This window comes from Hippocampus zosterae, chromosome 20 (genome assembly GCF_025434085.1).
Source record: "Hippocampus zosterae strain Florida chromosome 20, ASM2543408v3, whole genome shotgun sequence".
Taxonomy (NCBI): domain Eukaryota; kingdom Metazoa; phylum Chordata; class Actinopteri; order Syngnathiformes; family Syngnathidae; genus Hippocampus; species Hippocampus zosterae.
Genome location: NC_067470.1, coordinates 9,772,846 through 9,797,645, shown reverse-complemented (window position 1 = coordinate 9,797,645; position 24,800 = coordinate 9,772,846). Strand labels below are relative to the sequence as shown.

At 45.2% G+C, this 24,800-nt stretch overlaps 1 protein-coding gene across 3 annotated transcripts in view; it reads right to left on the bottom strand.

The window, feature by feature from the left end:
- Positions 1 to 24,499, bottom strand: part of rbm33a (RNA binding motif protein 33a) — a 30,173-nt gene extending 5,674 nt beyond the window's left edge. The window contains exons 1-18 of one of the 3 annotated variants that reach the window (XM_052054080.1): positions 24,272 to 24,499; positions 22,839 to 22,917; positions 22,440 to 22,488; positions 22,283 to 22,350; positions 21,738 to 21,963; positions 18,095 to 18,220; positions 17,730 to 17,898; positions 17,468 to 17,658; positions 16,305 to 16,668; positions 15,195 to 15,256; positions 11,594 to 11,723; positions 10,842 to 11,203; positions 9,971 to 10,183; positions 9,324 to 9,611; positions 6,853 to 7,560; positions 3,783 to 3,974; positions 1,624 to 1,806; positions 1,097 to 1,185 (exon numbers count right to left, since the gene is read on the bottom strand). In XM_052054080.1, the coding sequence (XP_051910040.1) occupies positions 1,097 to 1,185; positions 1,624 to 1,806; positions 3,783 to 3,974; positions 6,853 to 7,560; positions 9,324 to 9,611; positions 9,971 to 10,183; positions 10,842 to 11,203; positions 11,594 to 11,723; positions 15,195 to 15,256; positions 16,305 to 16,668; positions 17,468 to 17,658; positions 17,730 to 17,898; positions 18,095 to 18,220; positions 21,738 to 21,963; positions 22,283 to 22,350; positions 22,440 to 22,488; positions 22,839 to 22,917; positions 24,272 to 24,290 (3,518 nt within the window). In that variant the 5' untranslated portion in view covers positions 24,291 to 24,499. Of the gene's footprint in view, positions 1 to 1,096; positions 1,186 to 1,623; positions 1,807 to 3,782; positions 3,975 to 6,852; positions 7,561 to 9,323; positions 9,612 to 9,970; positions 10,184 to 10,841; positions 11,204 to 11,593; positions 11,724 to 15,194; positions 15,257 to 16,304; positions 16,672 to 17,467; positions 17,659 to 17,729; positions 17,899 to 18,094; positions 18,221 to 21,737; positions 21,964 to 22,282; positions 22,351 to 22,439; positions 22,489 to 22,838; positions 22,918 to 24,271 lie in introns of all 3 variants that reach the window. The other 2 variants (XM_052054081.1, XM_052054079.1) reach the window with 2 other exon arrangements.
- Positions 24,500 to 24,800: the final 301 nt, after the last annotated feature.

Sequence of the window (24,800 nt, the reverse complement as noted above, 5' to 3'; positions counted from 1 at the left end):
GTAGAGCAATACAGAGGTCCTAGGTGGTCGAAAAGATCCCCCCCGTTCTGCAACTTCAAGTCAATTCGCCACCTGGCGGTGAAATGCCCGTCATTACAAGTCCAATTGAAATGAATGCAATCATTCACATCGAACCTTAATGGTGGACCAACCTTCGGCGGGTCGGATTAAAAAGACCAACGGGACAGATTCGGCCCGCGGGCCGTATTTTTCCCACTTCCGGCATAGCTCCATCTAATGGCTGCATAGCGCAAACGCAGCCACTATTGTAGCTTCTATTCTATGCACTTTGTAATGCTGTGCGCCCTATATATGAAAACAATTTTAAAATAGGAGATTTATTGAAGGTGTGCCTTATACTCCAAATTGCCTTATAGTGCAGAAAAGACCGTAAATGAAAGAGCTGGATGGGGCGTAACAACAAATAGGAACGAGCCGAGCCACGTAAACTTGACAGCTCATGTTCATTTAAGGAATGTGTTTACGGACGATTGGACAAAAGGAACATTTTGTGGAGGAAATTTGCATTTTCAGATGATCCGTGACACAATAATAGATCATGTCACTGTCATTCGCTCTATCCATAAGCCAGGGGACGGCAACCAAAATTACCAGCCCAGGCCAAGCATTCTGTCAAGACAGTGGGAGTTGAAAACAAACAAACAAAAAAAAAAATACCGGAGGTATCGGTGTTAAATGACGCTGCAGTGAACCAGGCCTTCTGCTTGATCATCTCCATGGCAGCGGACTAACACTGGTCAAAAGGACTTCGGCAATGACAAAGTGCTGACGTATTTAAATTGGACGGCTTTACATTGCGCTAATTTCAGCATGATTTGTTTTCTTTTTTTTTAATCTCGCATTCTGCTTCGTCACTTAACTTCTCCTCGACCACCTCGTTATCCTTCTTTAAGGGTGGTCAAAAGCAAACTGCACATTCAATGAATCCTCTTAAGTTGGCTGATATTTTACATCCCGAGGGCTGCACTGATGTCTCACAGAATCTTAGGGGGCAACGTTTCCCCCGAAAAGTTTGGAAAAACTCTTAGCTGTGGAGGTTCCACTGTACTCATATGAAGTCAAATGAGTGAATTACCTATGGAAGCTCATTTGAAAACTTGCGGCATGTTGGGGGCTTGAAAAGGTGGCGACTGCTTTCCTTTGCTGAGGTATCATTCTGAACATCTGCAACAAAAAATAAAATAAGACTCTTTAAAACCATGCCAAGAGGGCTGTGAAGGGAAAGAGATGAGTTCCTTGGACTGGATTGATGCAAGTAGAGCTACTGAATCTGAGCAACAGGGGGCGCTGTGAGACCACCCAAGAAAATATGACAGTTGTGAAAACTGGAAATCCAAAGTGTTTGGGCTTTTGTTATTCAAATGAGGTTCAACTGTAACTCATGAATACACGGAACATTCTGCAAGGTCAAGTTCAAGGACTTTTGATATTTCCAACTGTTTTCAGCCCACTCATTCACGTTATTCAAATATTTCCAATTATATGACAAATTTTATCATGCTTATATAAGAATAATTGTGTTCAATTAAGTTCAAGGAAGACATTTATGTCGAGCTTTAGAACAGCAAATCACAAGTACATCATTTCCAAACAGATATTTACCTCTATCGGGCCAATGGATCTTAAAAGGCTCTGCAGCTGCACGTCAGTGGTGGACGATGAGAGGCCCTCAATGGTGACGGTGCGCCGTTGATTCTCGCTGACCCTCAGGCCTTGCCGGGCGCCCATTGGACCTCCTCGACCCACGTGAATGATGCCCCCTCTTCCCCGGCCCGGCATGACGACCTGCAACGGGAGGGTGGTGGGGGTTAATGTGAGTCCAAGTCTTTCTTCTCAGCCATGCTGACGTTTCAATCCTCAGAGCTACGGTGATCCCGAAAGGGGATCGCCGATGCTTTCTTTGCACACGTCAGACATGGCTGACTTTCCTGTGATTGACTTATCATATTTCTACAGAGAACATCAACGTCAGCTCATGATGCGCGCGCCTTGGCATGTCTTCATACGACGAGCCCGCGAGTGAGCGGTATCTTCCATCGGATCCAGCGGAAGATGGGGGTGTGGGGTGAAGGAGGGGAAAGGGGGGAGCACTGTGTGCGTAGTTTGTTCTGGTGGCTGCCTTAGCCTGTCAGCATACGAATGTGTGACGGCAGCCCTTGGCAGTGACAAACGTGCAGCGAGGCCAAGGGGACCTGATGTAGCCCCTTACCCGTGAAACACTGCTTTCTGCTTGTCAATACACCTGGCACGCCGTCTTGTCTCATGACTACCACCGTACGACGTCACGTGCCCGCAAATGGCGGCATTTAGTTAAGATCGGAGCGCTTCTCTTTCAACCATGAAATGAATCCATCAAATTCAGTTAAGTGAAAAATCCCGCGCGACCCCGGTATGCGATTTTTATTCCAATTTTTATTTTGGAAATGGAGCCTCACGGCACGTTGCGTAGTAGCCTTATAAACAACTGTTGTGGCTGCCGGCTTGATTACGCTGGCTCCCCACGAATTGCGACAGTCCAATCGCCATGAGACGGCGGCCATCACTGCGCCGCGGCCACGATGGTCCGTCAAAAATATGTCCTTGCCTAAAAGCGGGCCGTGGTACAAAACAAGAGTGGACACCGGATGGCTGCCCAAGAGAACTGTTCGAATGAGGCTCGCTGATCACAGGGGTCCCATACTGCAAGTCACAAGTGGGACATAATTTTTTCCAATGGGCCAAGCAACAGTCAGTTGTATTGCTTTGATAAGTGGCAGCCCTCGTACAATTACATTGCTGAAATTAGGTCATGAGGTCGGTGGGTCATGGGAGAAAAAAAAAAAAAAAGAGCACCAAGCCACGACCTCTCGTGCTCATTTAACTCATTCAAGTACCAGCCAATTCTAGACCAAGTCGGAAAAGACGTTTAAAAACGTTTTGGGGAGTGAATGAGTTAAGAACCATCCCAGAATATTTATGTACACCCGTTTATACAATATTGGCCCGAATATAAGATGGTGTTTTTTGCATTGAAACAAGATTGAAAAAGTGGGGGCCGTCTTATATTCGGGGTCTAGACATTATACCCATTCACGACGCTAGATGGCGCCAGATATCATTGAAGCGAATGTTGAAATTGACTCCCCAGGCCAAAGTGAACCCCTGCCACGAAGAATAAGAATAAAAATAAAAATAGCGGTAGCACGAAGAAGAAAAATAAAAATTGCGGTCATAAGGAAAAGAGGAAGAAAATAATAGAAGAGATAACAGAAAATGGAGAAACGTCATGACAATCTGGAGAAAAGTGGGTCGAAGATCGGCCAAGTTAACCGGCAGCTGAGGAGAAGTTATGAAGTAATTTACATTTCACAAACCAGAAGCCATTCATTTACGAATGTCATTGCACTTTAGGTTTGAGTGAGCCAAAATAACATGCCCTTTCTTTCAAATATATTGTTATAATCATTTGTCTCAGATATAGTGTAATTATTTTCTGTATAAAAATTAATTTGGTGTTCAAAAAGTCTTTTTTCAAACTTGAGTCTTGAAAAAGAGGGGGTCGTCTTATAATCAGAGCCGTCTTATATTTGGGCCAATACGGTATATCACCCAAACTGGTACCCAAATCCGAATATGCAAATCGTATTAAAATACAGTACTGAATATTTCAATGAAAAACATCACCTGGCCATGAATCTAAAAGAAACTGGGGGGAAAAAATTCTAACACCTGTTAGTTCATTGTGCGCCCTGCGGCATTTGGTCGGACACTCGAGGACGTACCCTGTTCTGCTGCAGGTTGCCGATACCCCCTCGGCACACCTGTTGCATCACGCCCGCACCGTGCAGCTGTTGTCCGCCCCCCACGGTGACCTTCCTTTGGACGCCCTGTCTGAGAGAGTTTTCTGGCCAGCCGGTTGACTGCTGCTGCTGCTGCTGTACTGGGAAAGCCGTGGTCTCCGGGCCCTTTCCAGGCTGCAAGGCATGACAATCCATTTTTTGAGTGTGTGTGTGTGTTTGTGTGTGTGTGTGTGTGTGTGTGTGGGGGGGGGGGGGGGGGTTCTTTTTCCAAAATGGACAAAACAGAACCAGCAAACTCCCAACAGAGTTTCGGGTTGCCCACTTGAAACGTTTCAACTGTAAAAGTACCACAATGACCCGAAAACAATGTAGCGGTAATGTATTGTCAATGTGATGTGACATTACATGTGAAATAGCTCTGGGATGACTGTGAAAAAATGCAACCAGGTTAGACTTAGCATCTCAATCACATCCAAAGCTTTTCTTAAAGATGAGTTGCATCATTTTTAAAAACACTCACTTCACACCAACTCCTTCTGAGACAGGCTTTGGCAGCATTTTGGGGTGTCTCGAAAAGAGCGCAACGAAATGCAAATGTGATTTTTTTTTTTACATAATTTTTTTTATGAATGTATTTAGATAATTTTACATGCCCTATTGTCTCCTCATAAAAGGACACGGGGGGTGGGGGGGGGGCTTGAGACGGACGGCGCTGCGTAACGATCGACTCGCATCGATTACTCTGAAATAAAGTTGCAGCTGGGACGCACGCGGAGGAATTGAAGGTCGTCTCCTGCGCGAGACTCAGCGGAGAAATGTGACAGATCAATACGCAGCAAGAAAAGAGGCGATATCTGCGAACGGCAACCCCCCCCCCCACCCCCCTCAACCCCACAGTTGAGTAAATGGATTAATCCTCCCTATAGAAATCATGGCACCCGATCGCGCCCATCAAATACTAAGCTGCACTATACTGGAACGACAGCAGCTGGATCTCTACCCCATCCCCCCACCCCCTTCACATCCCCTGCTGCCTCCTCCTCCTCTACCTCCTCCCCAGGCCTTTGTGTCTTGCAATGCTTTGTATTATCCGTGATGAAAATATACTTTGCCTCTTATCAGTTTTCCTAAGCCATCCAAATCCTCAAAAGTGGCAACTTTCTTAGCGCAGGTATTATTGCTAGCGCCACCCAATCTGACCCCTCCCCCCCTTTCTCCACACCTCCGCCTCCTTGCTTTTTCGAGCGGCAAAGATTAATTACGAGGGTCTTGGATTGGCATTCCTTTGTTGCCACGCACCTGAGGGACGACTCGACGGGACTGGAGTGATGGAGGGATGACGGGGGTGCAGGGGGGGGGGGGGTGCGGGGAGAATGCAGATAACATTGTCAAGCTCAGGTTGATGACAGCAGAACAATGAGGAAGGGAGAATCTTTTCGCCGGTTCCATCTGTGGTTATCCCCACCCTTCAAAGATGCGGCGCGCCTGATAGTCGCGTCGCAGGTTTCCATTACGGCGCTGACACCCGTTTATCTTTATCTGCAGCCAGCGTGATCCTCCTCGGGGGGGCACGGGGAGGCTTACACAAAACATCAGTATGAGTGTTTAACATGCTCACCCTTTTGTGATTTTTCAATAAAGATTGGTGGGTAATTAAACGCACAGCAGTGACTTATCAAGTGAGCAGAAAATGGCAAGTAAGACGATTGCTGGTGGGCTTTATTGGGGTTACTGTCACTTCACAGTAAGTCCCCCCCCCCCCCCTCACCATTCAGCATTTACAAGTCGGCCTTATAGGAGGATGTCAACCTTTAAGAGCAGCGATGAGGTGTCCCCCAAGTTTGCAAATAAATGTCACACGACTCTCGGATGCCCCGCAGTAGCGAGGCTTCGTTAAGACACGGTGTCCTAAATATCAGCTCCCCAATCTTTCTGAAGGAAGACGTCAATTTTGCCTAAATGATACCATAGATGTCCTCGTATCAGGCAGATGGGTCTGAGATCAAATAGAGACAGAAAGTACAATTAAGAGCATTTTGTCGGTCTCCAAATTTGGCAGATATGGTAAGATATTAATTCCAGGAAAACGGACTTCTTCAATACTCGGTCCCTTAGTATGTGTTTGAAGAGGAAAAAAAAGGGGGGGGGGTCTGGCTTTTGGGCGGTAGTCTTTTGTTGAAGGACCTAAAAAACAAACAACCAAAAAAAAAAAAACCCCAAAAGAAAGAGGCCAAGCAAATTTAAAAAGTGCTATTCAGTCACACCGCTAGTAGCACCTATCTCCATTTGGGGGTTAATGTCTATTTCGGAAGAGTTGCAATGGGGGGGCGGAGGGGATAGTTCTTTTTTTCCCCCTTCCATAATATTAAACAACTCATTCACTCCCAAAGACATTTTTAAACATCTTTTCAGACTTGGTTTAGAATTGGCTGGTACTGGTAATGAGTTAATTAAGTCAAGTTCATGATAGCACACTAAATCACCTAACGAGACGAGGTTCTGCCGTTTCTGCGAGCAACAGAGCTCAGATGGGCCGAGTTAACTTATGCCCGTGTGTGAATGAAGTGCGATGATTACATTTGCTACCTATTTTGTTTTGCTAATTCGAAAAAGGAGGTTCGAAAAAGTTACTTTTCCTCAACGGATGTTCACTGTTCAAGGGAAAAATGACTGAACTCCAACCCAAATACGGTTTGCTAATTTACCCATTTGTGTGTGTTTTTTTAAGAAGCTACCCTCACCTTTTCATGAAAAAAGTCGCATACGGTGAGCACGCGCGCATCTACACTGAGATGAATGGTAATGAAATTAATCTCTTCTAGCCTCTCAAAACAAAATTCAAGCCAGGGCGCGTTACCTATCCCCTGTGTATTGCAAGGGCGTTTCTGTATTCCAGCTGACCTAATTTTGAAAATGGGCGGGTGGGGGGGGGGGGGGCAGTATGCAAGGACAGAGCAGTTTTACACAACCACGCGCGTCTCTGTGCGCGCTTGTTAAGTTTCCCCCCAAAGTACCCCATTTGGGATGAAATGAATTGAAACGCTTTGCTCACCACGCCGGAAAGTTTGACCACTCTGACTTTCTGCGGCACCTGATGGCCTTCGCCGTCAGCGAGCTTGGCCCATTGCATCACTGTTCTTTTAGCCCCAGGTTTAAGTCCTTGAGCCTGGGGCTGGCCGGGCCCCAGCGCGGGAGTCACAGGAATGTTTTTACGGGGGATCTGAGCAAACTGGTTGGGAGCGCCTTGTTTGTTTACGTTCGGCAGTCCGCTTGTCCTTCTCTGCTGTTGCAGAGGGCTTTGTGGGGGCTGCCTCCACTGCTGGTCCGGACCGGGCTTGAGAGTCTGTGGCTGCTGGCTATTTCCCTTTCCCATCTCCAAGCGTGACTTGACGTTGGGACGTGGGGTTTGCGCCTGAGCAACGCCATTGGGATTACCCGGCAACTGATTCAACGGCTGCTGGGGTCGTTGTCTCTGCTGTTGCAGCTGCAGAGGCTGCCGACGCTCCAGTGGCTGTTGTTGTGGCGGCGGGAGCAGCAGAAGCTGCGGGGCGGGCGGCGCTTGCTGGTTTTGCTGGGCCGTGGGTTGCGGTGAAGGTACACTTTGTGTCGAAGTGTTGATCCTGTCCAGTAGCTCTTTCTTCCTTACGCCCGCCTGCAACTGCCGCCTCAGCTCCTTCCTCCTCAGGATCTCCTCTCGGAGGCGCTTCTGCTCCTCGATCTTCAGACGGTACTGGCGGGTCTCCTCGTCCTCTTCCGGGTCCTGTGTTGCGGCGGGGAGGGAACACAAAAGGTGCAACCATTACAATTGAGGACTGGAGAGGGCATGACATTGAAATGTAATCAGAGTTCAAACCCCAGACGATCAAGCGATCCTATTGATCGGTTCCCCCCAATGTAAAGAGACTGCTGCCATTAGCGACCATGATTAGGTTTTGAATAAATGGGGGTCGCTTTCCAGCACGCTAATATGCTTGACTAATGCTAGCAGTGGAAAGAGCCAACGAGGCTTGTGACTTACACATGATCATTTATTAATTTGTACATCGAGCACGTCGGGAACAGGAACACTGAGAAAATCCGACAGTTCAATTTTGTGTGAAAATATGCCTCAGCATTGGAGTAAACTTGCCAAGTTCAAGCCATAAACAAAATATCTTAAATCATAAACATTGGGGTGATTTTTTTTCGATATCTATCAACCATTTAGCGGATCAGTCCATTTTAATTTGAATGTGGTCCTTGAGCACAGAATCTTCGCTCACCCCCTATCTAAAGAATGAAGTCCACAATTAAGTTCCGGTTCATTTATTTATTGTGGTGCCTGCCACCAAAAAGAATCCCAAAATAGGGAAACTTGTTGACAAATCATACTGTCCCAAAGAGTACTTGGATCTGGCTGCTTAGCACAATACAAAAAAGATAAAGTCAATAATTTTATTGTAACTACACTGTACCTATAAAAACACCACGAGACGGCAGTATTTTTTCCCCTTCCTTTTATCTGCCCATTGAGTCTGTCAGCAGCCTTCAAAAGGCAAGATTTACTTTCATTTCATGTTTTTGTATAGTGCAGGGGTGTCAAATTTATTTTTGTCATGGGCCACTACTGAGTTAAATCTTCCCTCGGAGGGCCATTATGACAGTGAAGCCACAAAAGTGTTTAATCGCATTATCACATTCTTACTTTAATAGGTAACAAAATTATAATAAAATCTCAACATAATTTATTACTTACATACTTTTATTAATTGAACGGCGTTTGTTTTTTTCTTCTTTCTTCTTTCTACCCGCATTCATGCTGCTGGAGGCTGTAAATTTCCCCAGTGTGGGACAAATAAAGGATATCTTATCTTATCTTACACATCATTTATTATAATTTGACGTTCGGGTACATTTTTTGAAGCAAGGATCATGCAAGTTAACACACATGATTTTCGGGGGTCGACATAAAATGATGTGGCGGGCCGGATCTTGAGTTTGACACCTGTGGTATAGTGGTTACATTTTTTATACTTGGTACAATGCCTGCAGTTAAGGATTGATAATAATAATAAAAGAACACGAATAACTTTACATTTTTGTAGAGATGTGCGAGTACCGATACCAGTTGTGAGTATTGGGCCTTGTTTTCGACTCATGTTTGGTTATTAGCGGAAGAAGCGCACTTCTATTTTCAAAATCAAACCATATACAAGCAACTATGTTGACGGTGAAATCTGTATAATGAGGGTGAAATGATCAACTTTTTTTAGCATAATAGTTTGTGTTTTATTTATGGTTAAAAGTATTATTCTTGGGAAAGAAATATTTAAGATGGGAAAGGTTGTTTTGGAATTCGAACAAGTAGGAAGTCAGATTGTGTTACGTTTTGGGGCTTCTACAGTACCGTATTTTCACGACTATTCGACGCATCGTACTAACGCTCCGCACCATAAGGCGTACTGTCCATTTTGGAGAAAATTTAAGACTTTTAATGGCGCCTTATAGTCGTGAAAATACGGTACTTTGTGTTCAAATTCTGACCTGCGGTTCAGCGCTGCTCGGGATTTCGTTGCGAACCACCGTCCTGCCCGCAGCCATGGGCTGTGGTGTGGCATTGGCAGCGACCTGGCCTCTCCCTCTGCCACCTCCGGGCACCACATGAGCAGGCTGCACAGGACGCACGCCCTGCGTCGCCTTGACAACCGGCCTGACGTTGGTACCAAGGGAGGCAGCGGGGCGGGGGGTGATGCTTGCATTGCCAGGTGCTATGGGGAGCTCCCGTAGGTTGCTGTTGCGCTGTGGGTGGATTTGCTTGGGAGCAGGCGTGTTCTGCAGGAACGGAGTGGGGACAAAAAAATGTATGCTCAATTTACAGCAAATACTTTGTTGTTACTATGCATTAGGTGTCAAAAAAAATATTCTGAGAGTTACTTATTTGGGTGCTGATTGATGCAAAAGGGGTGATTAATGCAAAGTTTGATTATGAAATACATTTGCTCAGAATATTTTTAGATGGATGATTATCGTTAATTCTAATCACACAAGTAAAGACACAGATAATGTGAATGATTTCTCACAATCATTATCAATAAGGGTTTAAGTTAGGTCAAAGAAATATTTTCAAGGTGCCGCAAAAAAAAAAAAAGTTTGAAACATTTACAACACATAGACACCGAAGAGTGCCTCACCATCCTTTGCCTGTTGGCCATGTTGTGCTGTTGTAGGTTTTGGAGGCGGGGGCTGGACTGCCTCGGACTGCCGTGCGGCAGCTGTTGCTGGAAAAGATTCTGTCCGTGGTGCAGCAAGTGGGGGGGCTGCTGCTGATGGTGCTGTTGGTGGATGGGCTGGTGCGACGGTAGGGAGTCCTGAATTGGAGGTTGAGGCGGCCCGTGTATCAAGCCCTAAAGAAAATAATGGCATTTATTAAAGCAGTAGCAGAAGAGTCCATTTCTCAACGTATGCTTTCGTTATTCTCCATTCACCAAATGGTGCTACTGTTTGACACAATCAGGTGTGCCACTGACAAATATCTTTGTTCCTCTTTCTACGCCAGACATGTACAGTGGCAGGAGAACAATTCAATCATTTAAAAATATATATATATATATCACCTGTATATCTACCTGTTCCCATTCACGCCATGTAAATCGGCCACGACACGCACACGCAGTCAATTTGAGTACATTAAAATGAGATCATTATTTCAGTTTAAATAATTCTGTGACATTTTGGTGGCTTGGCGTGCCCTGACTGTTGGGAAACACTGGGGTGGGATTGAATCACTAGAGGGCGCTCTTGCCCATGTCTGGTAACAGACAAGACATGGCATGAACACTGGAGTCTTTAGACTTTGCTTGCACTGAATATCATTGATTGCATTGTTTGTTCAAGAATAGAGTGGTCAGCAATCACTCAAGCGCAAAGCCTCCCCCCAAAAAATAAATAAAAACTTTATAGTTGAAAAATGGAACATGATTGAAGGTCAGACAAACTGATCGGACGAAAGCAAGATAACACAAATAAACACGTACTGATTATTAAAGGCAGTTTCACTCGTACCTGGATGCCAAATTGAGCTTGGGGAGGAGGGAAAAGGCCCCCCTGCTGATTGAAAGGCTGACGAGGGTTCAGGAAGGGCCTGGACTGGTTGGGAGGAGGTCCTTGTTGATTCAAGCCGACCATCCCCTGATGGCCTTGGGGAGGGGGAAGACTGGGTCTTGGCGGGTCGATTGAGAAAAGTCCTAGTGCACCCTGTGGGCTGGGCTGGCCGAAAGCTGGTCCTGGTGGGCCGAAACCCATGTGGCCCGGGGCGGGCATTTGCTGCTGCTGCTGATGCAGGTTGGTGTTCATGAGCGGGTTGGGGCCCGGGTGATCAAACACGAGCTGCCCTGGAAAGCTTGTCGGATCTGCGCGTTCCGGGCCTGCATGAGAAGCAAAACCAAGAAAGAAATATATCAATACAAAACACTGACGTCAGAAATTTTAACCTTCAGTAAATCCCTCTGCGGGTGTCCTGTGTGCAGGCAGCAACGGAGGCTGAATGTGGTATCGAGGTGAAAAAGAATAACAGCGCAACCGATTGTACAGTATTTACAGCGCAAAAACGGCAACGTGTGATCATATATGTTTGATGCCGTTTTCCCCACCGCTCATTCAAATGAATGCGCAGCATATGGACAAACATGCATTTAACATGAGCATTGCTCGTGGGGCACACCCTGTAGGTACAACCGCCAGAGGTAATGTGGAATAATATTGACTCTGCCAGGAGAAGCATTGTAACCTTTGTGCGAGCTTGGCATGGGACTCACCTCCCATAAAGAGTGGCTCTCTATCCTGGGGGCCTTGGTGCGGTTGGTTTCTGAAGGGCTCCATGTGATGAGGCAGCCGCTGGGGCTGACCAAAATTATTCGGCATGTGCTGATGGAAGTCTCCCGGTCCCTTGGAAAAAAAAAACCAATAGGAACGCATGTGAGGATCACACAAACTCAAAATGCCGGATTCCCGCTAATTGGGGCCCCTCGCTGAATGCGGCGATGAGAAACTAATCTGCCGGAGATGATCGGGGGTATTGGCAGGAAATGATCCAAATTGTTCACCTATATCAGCGACATATAGTGACAGGCAGAACAATTCCATGCTCTCCCACTGGATGAAATTTATTTTTTTAATTAAACTTTTTCAGGCACAGTAGTTACAACAGTCGACAGTTTATCAAGTTACCAGGTTACAGGGTTCAAGAAAGGGTTAAGCCGTGAATACAACAAAACGCCTTAGTTACGAGTGACCAGCTGCCTCATCGATTTAACACAAATAAACACCTTCCGTTTCCCCATTAGGAAATCAAAACGGGAAATCAATCACACCGCAGCTTTTGACTGATCAGAAACCGATCGAAGCCATTTGAACACCAAACCAGCAGTGCCTATCGAAGCACGGAAACAGTCTCTGCAATAAATTGTGGGGGGCTTTCAGCATATTCTCAAATCCAACTGTATTTATAGAGCACTTTTAACTCATTAAGTACCGGCCAATTCTCGACCAAGTCTGAAAAGACGTTTAAAAACGTCTTTGGGAGTGAATAAGTTCAATAACTGCTGCTGTCTACAAAGTGCTGTACATGGAGCAAATATATACACAACGAATTGTGAATCAACTTCCTGCATAGTTTTAATGCTGCGGCGATTGCAAATAATTCACTTTCTGGCGAACTTTTTGAAGCGCCTCCATTTCTCGGCATTTGTCCCGAACAGTAATTTTTTGCTCATTATTATTTCCTGCAAACATCGTAACATACAAGAATTATTTCATTTTATTTGATTAATATCCTCCCCTGTGCAGTAAATAAATGCACCCTGGGTCGAAGAAGAAAGTGCGAGGAGTTTTGGGGGAGGCGGTGCTTTGTAATTGAACATGGGTGCCAATCAGTACAACCGGCATTAATGCTGCTTGGGCCTTGATAAAGCGTTTTAAAGTCGATGCTAACAAGGCAGGAGGATTTCAAAGGGGGGATAAGTGCCTTCATCATTGTTTCAAGCATTGCAGCTTTCTGCCCGTTGCATACTTTTCCCTGTCTATCTTCCAAGGAAAAAGCTGATAACAAGCATCTAATCCTCTCATTGGAATTCAATTACCTCTCATAACTGTCTCCATTGTTCTTTTTCAAACATTCATCTCTGTTGAAAAATTAACCTGCTATTCAACACATGGCACTCGCACAAACGGGGATGCTTGTCTCCTCCGAGCTCATTTGGAATGACTTAAGATGCTATCGGGGGGGGGCTTAAATCCATCTTCATTCGGCCGCCACGTGGCGGTGTTTGGGGAGGACGTTCGAAGGCTGGAAGGAGAGCCGTGAGTCCCCAGAACTTGCTTGAACGGAAAGTTCATCAATGGGGCTTTTAAGACAAGAGGGGTGGCGGTGGGGGGACACTCCGCGAATGCCGTCCAAGTGTTTGAAAAGGTCAAGACAGGCGGATCTTCACAATGAGGACTCGGGCGTCCATATAATAGCGTCGCTCATCCTCTCAGTTCTAATCCTCTATAAACTGGCTATGGGGCTGTTCAATACGTGAGTGATGTTGAGCTCTCGCCAGCGAAGGGATAACCAAGACTAATCATAATGAGAGGTCAAAATCCCAAAGAACGCTAACGGTGAACATGGATTTAGTTTAAGGAACCGTGTCGTGTCTGTTTTATTGTCCTGCTCCCATACAGGCTGTCAATTAACCACATTCAGCTGTCAAACTAATATAAGGGGATGAACATTTCCAGCAAGTGAATGAAAAACTTCCTCAGAGGAGTTTTTGTAAATTTGTGGAATATATTGATATTAGAAAATGTTATCTTCATTTACTAATTGACACTAATTGACTTTAAAAACGTCTTGAGGAGTGAATGAGTTAATATCCCGTGGAAAGTTTTCGGCTTTGTAAATCACCACAATCCCGCAACGCAAGTCAGATGAAAGCATGGTTGGGAAGAAATGTCCTTTGTTTCAAAACACAAAAGACATTTTTGAAAAAAATCCCCCACATAAGAGATAGTTTTGGAGTAATCATCCAAATGCGTGGCTTTCATTTTTACGGTCTGGGCCGAAAACACGTGCCGAACTGTGATTGTCGAACACTGCAACCGTTTTTTTTTTCTTTTTTTTTAATTGATAGTCAAGAAGCACACTTCCTGTGTGATTGATGTTATAAATTCATGCCTGTAGTGATGTTTATCATTTATATAGAACGTATGGTGGTGTTCGAGAGGAGCCAAATGTCTAATTTGTCTGCCCATAATTATCCAGCAGGAATTTTAAAAGCATGCTAATGAAAATTCCGTTCAATAACTCGAAAGCCCGAACCCCCCATCCTTGCCCCTCGCAATTGGGTCTGATAGGATGATAATGTATGATAATCACAACCAATCACACGTCCACTGGTAAATGGGATGTTCCCCGGTTGATAAGCCCGGTGCATTTCAAATGGTGTCCGTGGCAACCGCTGGCAAAATTCGATTGGCGGACGGAGAATTGACACTGTGCTCTTCATCAAACCGATTTTCTGCATAGGCTTCCAAACCCTTGCTTAGGTACCATCGGCAGATTTAGAGGGACGAAAGAAATAAACAGCCCCCCCGCTGTTGTGCTATCAATACTGCAGCTGAAATGCAAAAGAACGATTACAGGCGGTTTGGACATGAGGAAAATAAAAACATACTTATGTTTTTGATAAGTGTTGGCCTGCGTGGAAAACCGGATGTCACCACCGTATGGATGTGTATAAAAAGGCACTTTCTGAATGAAAGGATGTCATGGCCACTGCCACTTGATACCAAGGGATCAGTCGCAAAAGTGGGCGAGCTGTTCTCTCGCCTAAGAGTAATGACTTTAAAGGCATTTCTGGTCAGATCCTTTGAGAGTGAAATAAAGCCCCCCTTTCGAAAAGCAAGACTCGAGATATCGGACGTGAAATTCCACCTCCGAATAAATACATGCTACAAAAGGGCGAGAAGCCCACCCACCTCCCCTTGAGCCCCGTGAAAATACCACCATGTTTCATTAACTCAAATACCACTCTCCGTGCCTTTGGGACGTGTCTGGAAAGGGAATTTTGAACTACCGATGGAACCTGACTACCATTATGCCTTGACGTAGCCCGTCTGAGCCCGGGCCCATCCATGACGGGCCGCTAACTCAGTCGCCACGGCAACGACAACCTCCGCTCGTTTCAAGCTGCTATCTGCCTTTCCAGTTGTGCGGCTCGGATAGGTGTCGACAAATTGGCTTGAGGAGTGCTTGGACCATTCTAATTGCTGCAATGTTACTTTTGCACAAGAACAGTTGCTGGTGTGTAGTGGTGGTGGTGGTGGGGGTGTCCAAAGTGCTGCGAAAAGGGAGGGCGAGGAGCAGCTGCTACTTACAGGGAACCTTTGAGGGCCCACAGCAGGCCGAGGCTGGCTCGGAGCAGGAGGCATCAAGGGCACTGCAATGAAAGGGAAGTGTGGTGTGGGGTGCACAACAGAGAGAAGGATGGGGGAGGGGAAAATGAAAATGAGGGGCGGTCGGCAGAGAAGGAGGAGGGAGATCATTACAAGGATTTCAAAAACGGCACAATTACATCGCACGGTTGAAAAGGGAAGTCAAAAACGATTCTACAACAATACGTACGCACCCCCAGTCGTCTAAACAGATCTTTCCGATTGCATTTGTGGAATATGAATGACGCAAAAAAAGACACTCATTTTTATCCAACTCCGGGGGCCGTCATTTTGCCACTTGCCATCAATTGAAAATGACACCACAGTCGCTTATGGCTCAGGTAACGATGGATCGCGGCGCACCCGAGTTTGCTTTTGTGACGTTCTATTCTTAACCAGTTGTGGTGGCGTGACAATACGTTCTAAGGAGCAGTGTCAGGCTATATTAAAATCTGGTGTTTCTAAGGATATGAAAGACATTAAAAAAAGGCAAACGTTCATTTGGGTTACGAACAATCAATAATGTCCTTGGAGTGCCATTTAAAACAAATAAATTTTAAAAAATTAAAAAATACAAATAACCGCAGATCAAATTAGCACAATCAATTTAAGGAATTCATGAGATAGGCAAAGAGCTGAATCCTTATCGCTAGGGCAAAAAAAAAAAAATACACAAACACGCTTAGTTGCGAGTTAAATGGGCTGGGACAGACGGGCCAGATAAACCCGTCGCAGGGAGTGAAATTTATTCACTTGTCATTCATCCCAGTGACAAAATGACATTCTAATCCAGGTACCTTGTCCGAACAGTGAGGAGGGGAAAACCTACCGCAAGGTTTCAAATTGGATGGGGTGAGGGAAAAAAAAATGCTGATCCAGTGGGGTCCATTTACAATGCAAAATATTGCAGAGCGCCTGAGGCAACTCGATATAATAAGGAGGAATTGGTTTGCTCGTGCTCCAGCAGTGTAAATGTAGTCATGGATCATCTTTACAGCACTCTCTGACTCCTGTATAAACATGTCATCCAGTTTTACACTTTGAGACACCAACCTGGCACAGAGGATGGTCCTGAACCTCTGAAATGGGGATTAATGTGGATGTTTTTGGGTTGTGGGGGCTGCTGATTGTGGTGGTGGTGGTGGTGGTGGTGATGCTGCTGTTGGTTGTGGGGATGGCCGAAAGCGGCCGGCGGGGAGCCCATCAGTCGCGGCGGCGGCTCCATTTGGGGCTGCCGCGGCGGCGAGCGGTGAGTGATGTGCGGCGTGATGAGGGGCTGCAGGGGCTGCTGTCCGTGCGGCCGGCCGTGCTCCGGGAAGGGGTGGGGTCCCCGCGGCCGGGACAATAGCTGGTGGTGGTGGTGGTGGTGCTGCTGCGGCTGTTGATGGGGAAGATGAAGGAGAGGCATTCGAGAGGACTGCTGATGTTCAGAGAGAGAGATGCGGAAGGAAAGAACAATACCAAAATCTGTTATTATTCTGAAACACATTCATAGCAAAGCATTACTCGTCCAGGAGGAATATTTGATATTTCTTCATATTGTGCAAGTGGTCGTAAGGTTGCTGAGCAGTGAATGTATGGCTCTGCGACCACAGGTGTCATGATACCACCTTTAAAGGAGGCGTTATGCGATTTTTCACGAGTCTTAATAACATCGCTGTGGCAAGCTTTGCCCCGCCCCAAAAATCCATCCATACAGGCATCCATCCATCCATTTTCCAATCTGCTTATCCTCGCAAGGGTCACAGGGGGGTGCTGGAGCCTAGCCCAGCTGACTTCGGGCAGTAGGTGGGGGGGCACCCTGAACCGGTTGCCAGCCAATCGAAGGGCCATCCATGCTCACACTCACGCCTAGGGACAATTTAGAGTGTTCAATCAGCCTGCCATGCATGTTTTTGGAATGAAGGAGGAAACCGGAGTACCCCGAGAAAACCCGGGGAGAACATGCAAACTGCACACAGGAAGGCCGCAGCCGGGATTGAACCCATGACCTCTGCACTGTGAGGTTGACGCGCTAACAACTGGACCACGCCACCCCCCATACAAATGATTACTAATTACCATTTTGCTCTATTTTAGATTGCTCTTTAAATTGACCTGTTTTGAACTGGTGGTCTTGTCTCACGAAATTGAGCCACTGTTCACCTGAACTCGTCCGCTTCACAACAGGGTATGCCAACATGAATAAAGTTCAAGAGGGGGTAGTTTTGTTTTACCCGCAATCCCATGTTGCCCCTCAGGTGGAAGCTGTGGTCATTCATTCTCCCTCGGTGGCCCCCTCTCATGTTGGCCAGTCCAAAACCAGTGTAGCCTCCTCCTCTTCCTCCTCGGCCCCCGTACCGATTTTGCCGTTTCTGCCGTTCTTGTTGCTCAAGTTCGAGATCCTTTTTGGCCTTCTCTGACAGTTCTGAAGAAATAAAACCCTTTGATTAACCTTTAGTGACATTTGAGGGAATATTAAAAAGACACTTATCCTACCGAGTGTTTCCGGGATGTTCCTTCGCTTGTTGCCCGCGTCAGCCAAGCGCACGACAACGGCATCCTTTCTCTCTGACTTGAAGCGGATACGACCAGAGTCTCCATCTTCTTCCTCGTCGTCATCAGATTCCTCCTTTGGTAATTCTTCAGGGAGGACTTCATTTTCAACCTAGGGAGTAAATAAATACCACACGTGTGCTGCCTCATTTATGGGATTTTTGTTTTTGGTTCAACGGAATCAATGCGGTTTCACATTTTCGTCAATCAACAGATAGGCCTTGGCTGCTACATTCAACAACTTCTCATTGAGGCATATAATCACTTCAAGGCTAATGGTCTCTGATATACGCTCTGATATACTGTACCGTTTGCTTTTCAAAGACCCGAGAGACTTCTGCCGCTTCCTCCTGTTCATCCCCCAAATTCTCCTCCTCAGGGGCCACTTCCTGCTCGAATCCTCCTCCCTCCTCATAGGTTTGATATTCATTGTCCTGTAGACAAAGGTGTTGAAATGGTGACTGTTGCCTCTTGCCGGATGTGAATCTGTGGCAATGGAAAGGTGTCCGTTCTCCATTGGTCCACGTTAAAAAAAAAAAAATTAAAGGAAAAAGGATGCAGCTAATTGCAGAGAGGCAAACAAACTGTTGTACAGCGGATTTTCGATGGGGGGGGGGGGGGGGGGGCACCGTGTAAAACCCCACCTGACCCCTCTTCCGATAGCAAATTAGCATAACAGTGGGAGCATGGCTTCATTACTATTCCTGACAGCATTTGAAAGTCAATGAGATGTAAATGATGGACATGATATAGAGAAATGTGGCCAAAGCTTCCAAGGGAGGGAGATTTAAAAAATTAATAAAAATGAAAAAAATAAAATAAAATAAAACACCTCAGAGCAGTCTATATATAATAAAGAGAAACTAAAGGAGGATCCTGTTCAACATAGAACAATATTAAAGAAACATCCAACAATGAAGTTATGATTTTTTTACTTCATGTATCTTCAGGAAAATAAATAAAACTGAAAAAAGGATCTGAAAATAGTGTTTTTTTAATGTCAAATGCATCTTTGGTCATCCATAGATACCAACAACAACGGCAGAAAAATTAAATGTTCTTCCACTACATGACAGGAGGTGCCATTAAAATGATTTGTGAGCACTTAAAAATGTGCCAGTCGCGACGTGTCCTCGGCATTCCAAACCCACGTTGAAAAGGGCGCCACAATGAGCACCATTCAAATGGTGTAGGACTTGCTTGTAATTAAAATCGTGTCTGCTCAAACAGGCCCTCAAAAAAAAAAAAAAAAGCAAGATAAGGTCGTACGCACGCACAAGATGACTTGCTTCATTAGCTTCCCAAACAACAGCACAATTTCATAGAGTAAAGAAAACTACTAGCTAAAATGAGATTGAGGGACAAGGATGCCTCCAGAGATAACACAGGGGCTAAATCCTTGAAACTAACTGAAAAGTGCACAATGAATGCCGCTGTCGAGAAATGTCAAGGGCAGGAAGCTCAGTGACAGTGGAGGTATGACATAATTTCAATCGCCGTTGATGCTGGCAGATAACATGAACACTGAATGGCGATCTCGTTTCCATGTAGCTCCAGCAAGTGGGACACAGTTGGCCCCTCCAAAACTCTACCGCCATTTTCACTTCATCTCCGTTTGAAAGGCCAGGTGTCCCAATAGTTTTCATCCACCTCTGTAAAGTGCCAAACAGCATGGCATGTTGGTTAAACGGACCGTGGCGGACGTTTGAGCACGGATCGCCGCTTATCTTTCATCCTCTTAGCGGGGAAGGGAGCAAATAAAGAGAAGCTCACCATCAATCACCAGGGACGTGTATAGGGGTGTCCTCTGGAAGGTCAATAATCTTTTCACCTGCATGACGCGTTATCAGATCCGGATAAAAGCCCCCCATCAAACACCCGCCCACCCACATTAACCTCGGCGACTGGCAGCACAAAGCCTTTCCTTACTCGTCAAGAGATACCAAGGTCACAATGGCACTTGGTCGGAGAATCGGCCTCCCGCCAAACAAGCCGTCAGCGTAAACGTTGTCAGCGTGATGGAGAAATTACCTCGTGGCGGGAAGAGATAGTTGGGGGAGGGGGGAATAACGCAGACCTAGACCTACATCTCCTTTTACCTGAACATTCTCAATCACCTAAAGGGAAGCAATATCTCTCGGGCAATTAAAAGTCCTTGATTAAATGTTAAAGAGGAGAGCGACATGACATCACACTATACAAATGTAAGATGCCAAATGAGGATAACCGTGACAGAAAATGGATTGATGGTGTAGAGCAGCGGTCCCGAACCAGGGACCGGCCTTTAAGGTGTGGCGGATAAATACAACAAAATAAAATGATATGACCTGCATGAAAACTGTGATATTTTCTAAACATAATAATAAACACGAATCATAACACGAGGAATGTCCTATCTGGCCTCAACACTCTCTGGTCGCTATGGCAATGTTGAAACATGCCTTCAAAATAAGATACACCGCAAATAAAAAAAGTGTATGAAAAATACGACGCACCATCGCCGCATATCACACAAAATGGGCTTGGTATGTTGGAGTTCCCCCATGAGACGAATCCGTATTTTAAGTAGGACTCCTGATACTGTCTATTAAATGTAGCCTTCTTATTCTTGAAGGTCGCAGGCTCCTCTTCTGTCTATTGGCGGCGCCTTTCCCCTGCCCAAAAACGTTTGTTTTTGTAATCATTTTGCTAGCTCCTGGTTTCAGTTTAGCAGCAACCTATCACGTGACCGAGAAGCGCACCCTGACCTGTGTCAAGAGTGACATACTATTGACCAGGGATGTCAAATTCATTTTTGTCGCAGGCCACATTCTAGTTGCGGTTTTCCTTGGTCGGCCGTAATGAATTTTGGGAATCCGTATCAACGTTTAATCACCTTCACATATTACATCCACAGCGCACAACAAATTGATGGATAACTAGTTTGAAAATCAGAAGTCTATAATAATGACTGTTATTGTGGATTACATATGACAATTTGAAATTTTGGTTCAGACTTTACCAAGCATCATCGAACTTGACATGTTTGATTTGCTTTCGCGGGCCACATGAAATGATATGGCGGGCCAGATCTGGCTCCAGAGCCTTGACTTTGACACCTGTGCTGTAGACTGATGTAACAAAGAATCCGGTAATTTTTCAAAGTAAAACATCTTTCAGATTCTAAAATAAATAAAAAGTAAGTTGTTGTATGCAAGTTATTTATTCATTCTGTGCGACCATCTTTAAAGCCCTCCTCAAAACTCACTTGTATTCTTTGGCGTTTGACTCAGCATGACTTAGATTTGCTATTGGTTTTACTGCTTGGTGCTTTCTACCGCCTTATTACTTATTACTTATTACTGATTCGTCTTACTGTTTATTGTGTATGTTGGATCGCTCCATGTACAGCACTTTGTATGCAGCGATGGCTGTTTGAAAGTGCTCTATAAATACTGTTGACTTGACTTGACTTGACTTGACTCGGGGTTTGGGGACCCCTGGTATAGAGGGTCCCGGGTTAAAATCTCTGTATGAGAGCTCTTCGTTGGCTGTTGTCAAAGCTTCATCACACTTTCCCAAAATATTAGGGCTGTACGATATTTATCGGAATAATAATTATCAGCCCAATATTGGGGAAAAAAACAACATAAAATGGTAAATGGGCTGTCACTTGTATCACGTTTTTCTACCTCATGTACGCAATGCGCTTCACACTGTTATCTCTTCACCTACTGATGGCACAGCATCAGGAGCAACTTGCGGGGGGTGTTCAGTATCTCGCTCAAAGACACTTCAACATGCTTGCAATGCCTGGGGATCAAATCACCAACCTCCGGGTTCGAAACCACTCCGACACCGAGCCATGCTGGCCCTACGTCACTTTTTTCCGGTCCGATATTGACAAATTCCATGTTAGCGCGATGACAGACCTGCTGAATAATTTAGATGGGATGCACTCTCTCCACTCACTTGAAATTCTCCGTCGATGGACTCATTGATTTGGATGTCCAGGACTTCGTCTGTGGTGTAATCCACTTGTTCTTCGGGCAGGTCATCCCGAGTGTAGTTCTCAGCATATAACTCGCCAACTTGGTTCTGCGGATAATCCGGTTCGGCGTCCACATCCTCGAAGTAGTTGGCGCCCGGGTTTAAAGTGTCGTCTGGGAAGTCCTGCGTGATCCCTTGCAGGCGAAAGCTGTAACGTACAAATAATAGTTTTCATGCATATAGTCGGCATTGTGGCATCATATAAAAAAAAATTTAGATTAAAAGGTCTGCTCACATCGAATGTATTTTCATTTTTTTGAGCAAAACATACAAAATCATAAGGGACTTTTTTCATATTGGACGATAATGTGATGACATTCAAATTAAAGCATATCATAATTGAGATCTTTTTTTCAGCACAGTACAGAGATCCAACCTTTTTGGGAGGGTTTAAACCGTATACAGTACAAGTGCTACATTGTGACATTTAAAGTAATATAATTTAACATAGTGCTGAACTGCTTTACCTCTCGTGTTCCTCCTCGTCACTCTGAAGAAGCGCGTCGTTCAACTCTTCGTCATCTTCAGAAAGATTCTTGGTGGGGCGGAGAAAGAAAAAAACTGCGGTAAGAAAATGTTGAGTGTGTCATCATAGTCTGTGATATTATTTTCGTGAGGTCTTACCTTCTTACCCAACGGTGAAAATTCTTCAAACAAATCGTCCTCCAAGTCGCTTTTAAAGGAGAAAATACAAATGCATTGGAGGCAGAACGTACATTCCCCCCCTTCTCAGAACCCACAGTACAGGGGGACCTTGAGTTACATTTCCACAGCGGCGATATAATCTGATGCTTGTGTGCATGGCAAAACGCGTCGGCGTCGATCACTAACCTTTGCGAATGCAGGAGGAAAGTCCTAACTATCCAAACTATTCTAGACAATCTAATCTAAAAAACATTGGAAACTGAGCATACTAAATTCATTCATTGTTTGTCACAATGAAACGTCGCAAGTTGGTGCCATCGTGAACCAAGAATCTCTTGTAATATACTGTATGATTTTTTTTTTGTTTTATAAACTTACCTCTCTAAATCATTATCTTCGCCCCTCCTCCTTCGTGAACGCTCCGTTCCAGGCTTGTCATATTCGTCAAAGAAACAACCTAAACACACACACACAAAAAACTATTATCCACGCTCTCTCGGGAATCATGACATCACAGTTGTGAGAATTCACACAAAATTAACCATCCATCCATTTTTGGATCCACTTATCCTCACAAGGGTCGCGGGGCGTGCTGGAGCCTATCCAACTGGTCATTGGCAGGAGGCGGGGCACACCCTGAACTGGTTGCTAGCCAATGGCAGGGCACACACTCACACCTACGGACAATTTAGTGTTTTCCAGTAACCTTCCACGCATGTTTTGGAATGTGGGAGGAAACCGGGGTACCCAGAGAAAACCCACGCAGGCACGGGGAGATCACGCAAACTCCACACAGGAAGGTCTCTGCACCGTGAGGCCAACGTGTTAACCAATCGACCACCAGGCAACCCAAAATCAACCAATTGGACCAAATTATCATCAGTTTCCATGACCTCAGACATTTAGAGTGCCTCTTAATACAGCAAACAAAGGTCAGAAGTTCATTTTCGCTTTACCTGACACCTTGTCGCATTACCAGAAGACGGAAGGTTCTTTTTATTAACAAAATGTGTCTGCAGATTCCCCATTCAAAGTTTGTCTCTCAATTTAAATGCTCACTTAAACAGCGAGTCCCTGCTCTTAGACTATACTATGCAGTAATTGCATGTAAAAGACACGAGGGAGTACCTAAAGCTCCTCAACTCACTTCAGTCAATTGGCACCAAGATGTCCCTGGATCCCAAAGCAAAAAACTGTAATTAGGTTGTTGTTGATTTTTTTTAATGCAGGAACACTCCAAGGTTTGTAACTCTACCTTGACTTGTACTTAAGTATTTCATTTGTATCGTGCAACTTTGGATTTTAGATCATACTGTGCCACCATCGCAACGAATAACTTTAAAATACAAGATTACAACCATGCATGCTCGCGCACGTGCGCGCGCGCGAGTACACACACACACACACACACACACACACACACACGCACACACAGGTTGACATCCCTGTTTGTTATGATCCGGAGCGAGTTAAGAGGCCGCGGTGTGTTTAATGAAACACCAACGCCGGCGGAGTTGTTGCCTATAAAACGCTGACACAACATAATTTTATCGCGGCCGAATTTGGTTGGTCGCGGAACGCGATGCTAAATGAGAAACCGACGTTCGCTTGCCGAAGCTACATCTCATCCTATAGCCGAGTCAAAAAAAAATACAGCCTGTCCATTTGCGCGACCCGGGTTTTATTGAGCAAAAAGCAATGTCTGCTCATGTATGTAGCCGATAAAATACATTTTAAAAACAGCTCACGGCTAACATTAGCCAATCGGCTATGTTAGCATAGCACCCGAAAGGAAGAAAAGAGCCGCTTACCCTCGTCATTGGCCGACATTGTACAAGAGCGCTTTCCGTTTGACGAATGTGACTACACAACTGGGGCTAACATTTGGAAATAGGTTTATAAATTCGACATTTCGATGAGGCGAAATCCAGGATTTGAATGAGTGGCGCAAAGACAGAATAAACAAGCGCGGCTGCTCGTTCCCCTTGCAGCTGTGCTAAGTTGCTAACTAGCGAAGCACCAACATGGCAGCGCTTTGTGCTTCGGTTCCTGGCGAGTCATTGCGTGTGAGAAAACAACAGCGACCCTGTTCGGCGAGGTGGAGAAAACACAACACAAAAGTGATGACAGTGATGAAACGAGGTGATGACAGAAGGCAAATAAATCTTTTCAAAATAGTTTCCCATTATAATTACGACAAACCTCTCAAACTACATTCAATAAAATATTTTCACCGGCGAAAATATAAATATTCAACCAAGATAATGTAGTTATTGCTCTCATATAACTTGGGATATGATTGTGTTCAGAATGACCCAGTCACATCAAAACTCGTGTTAA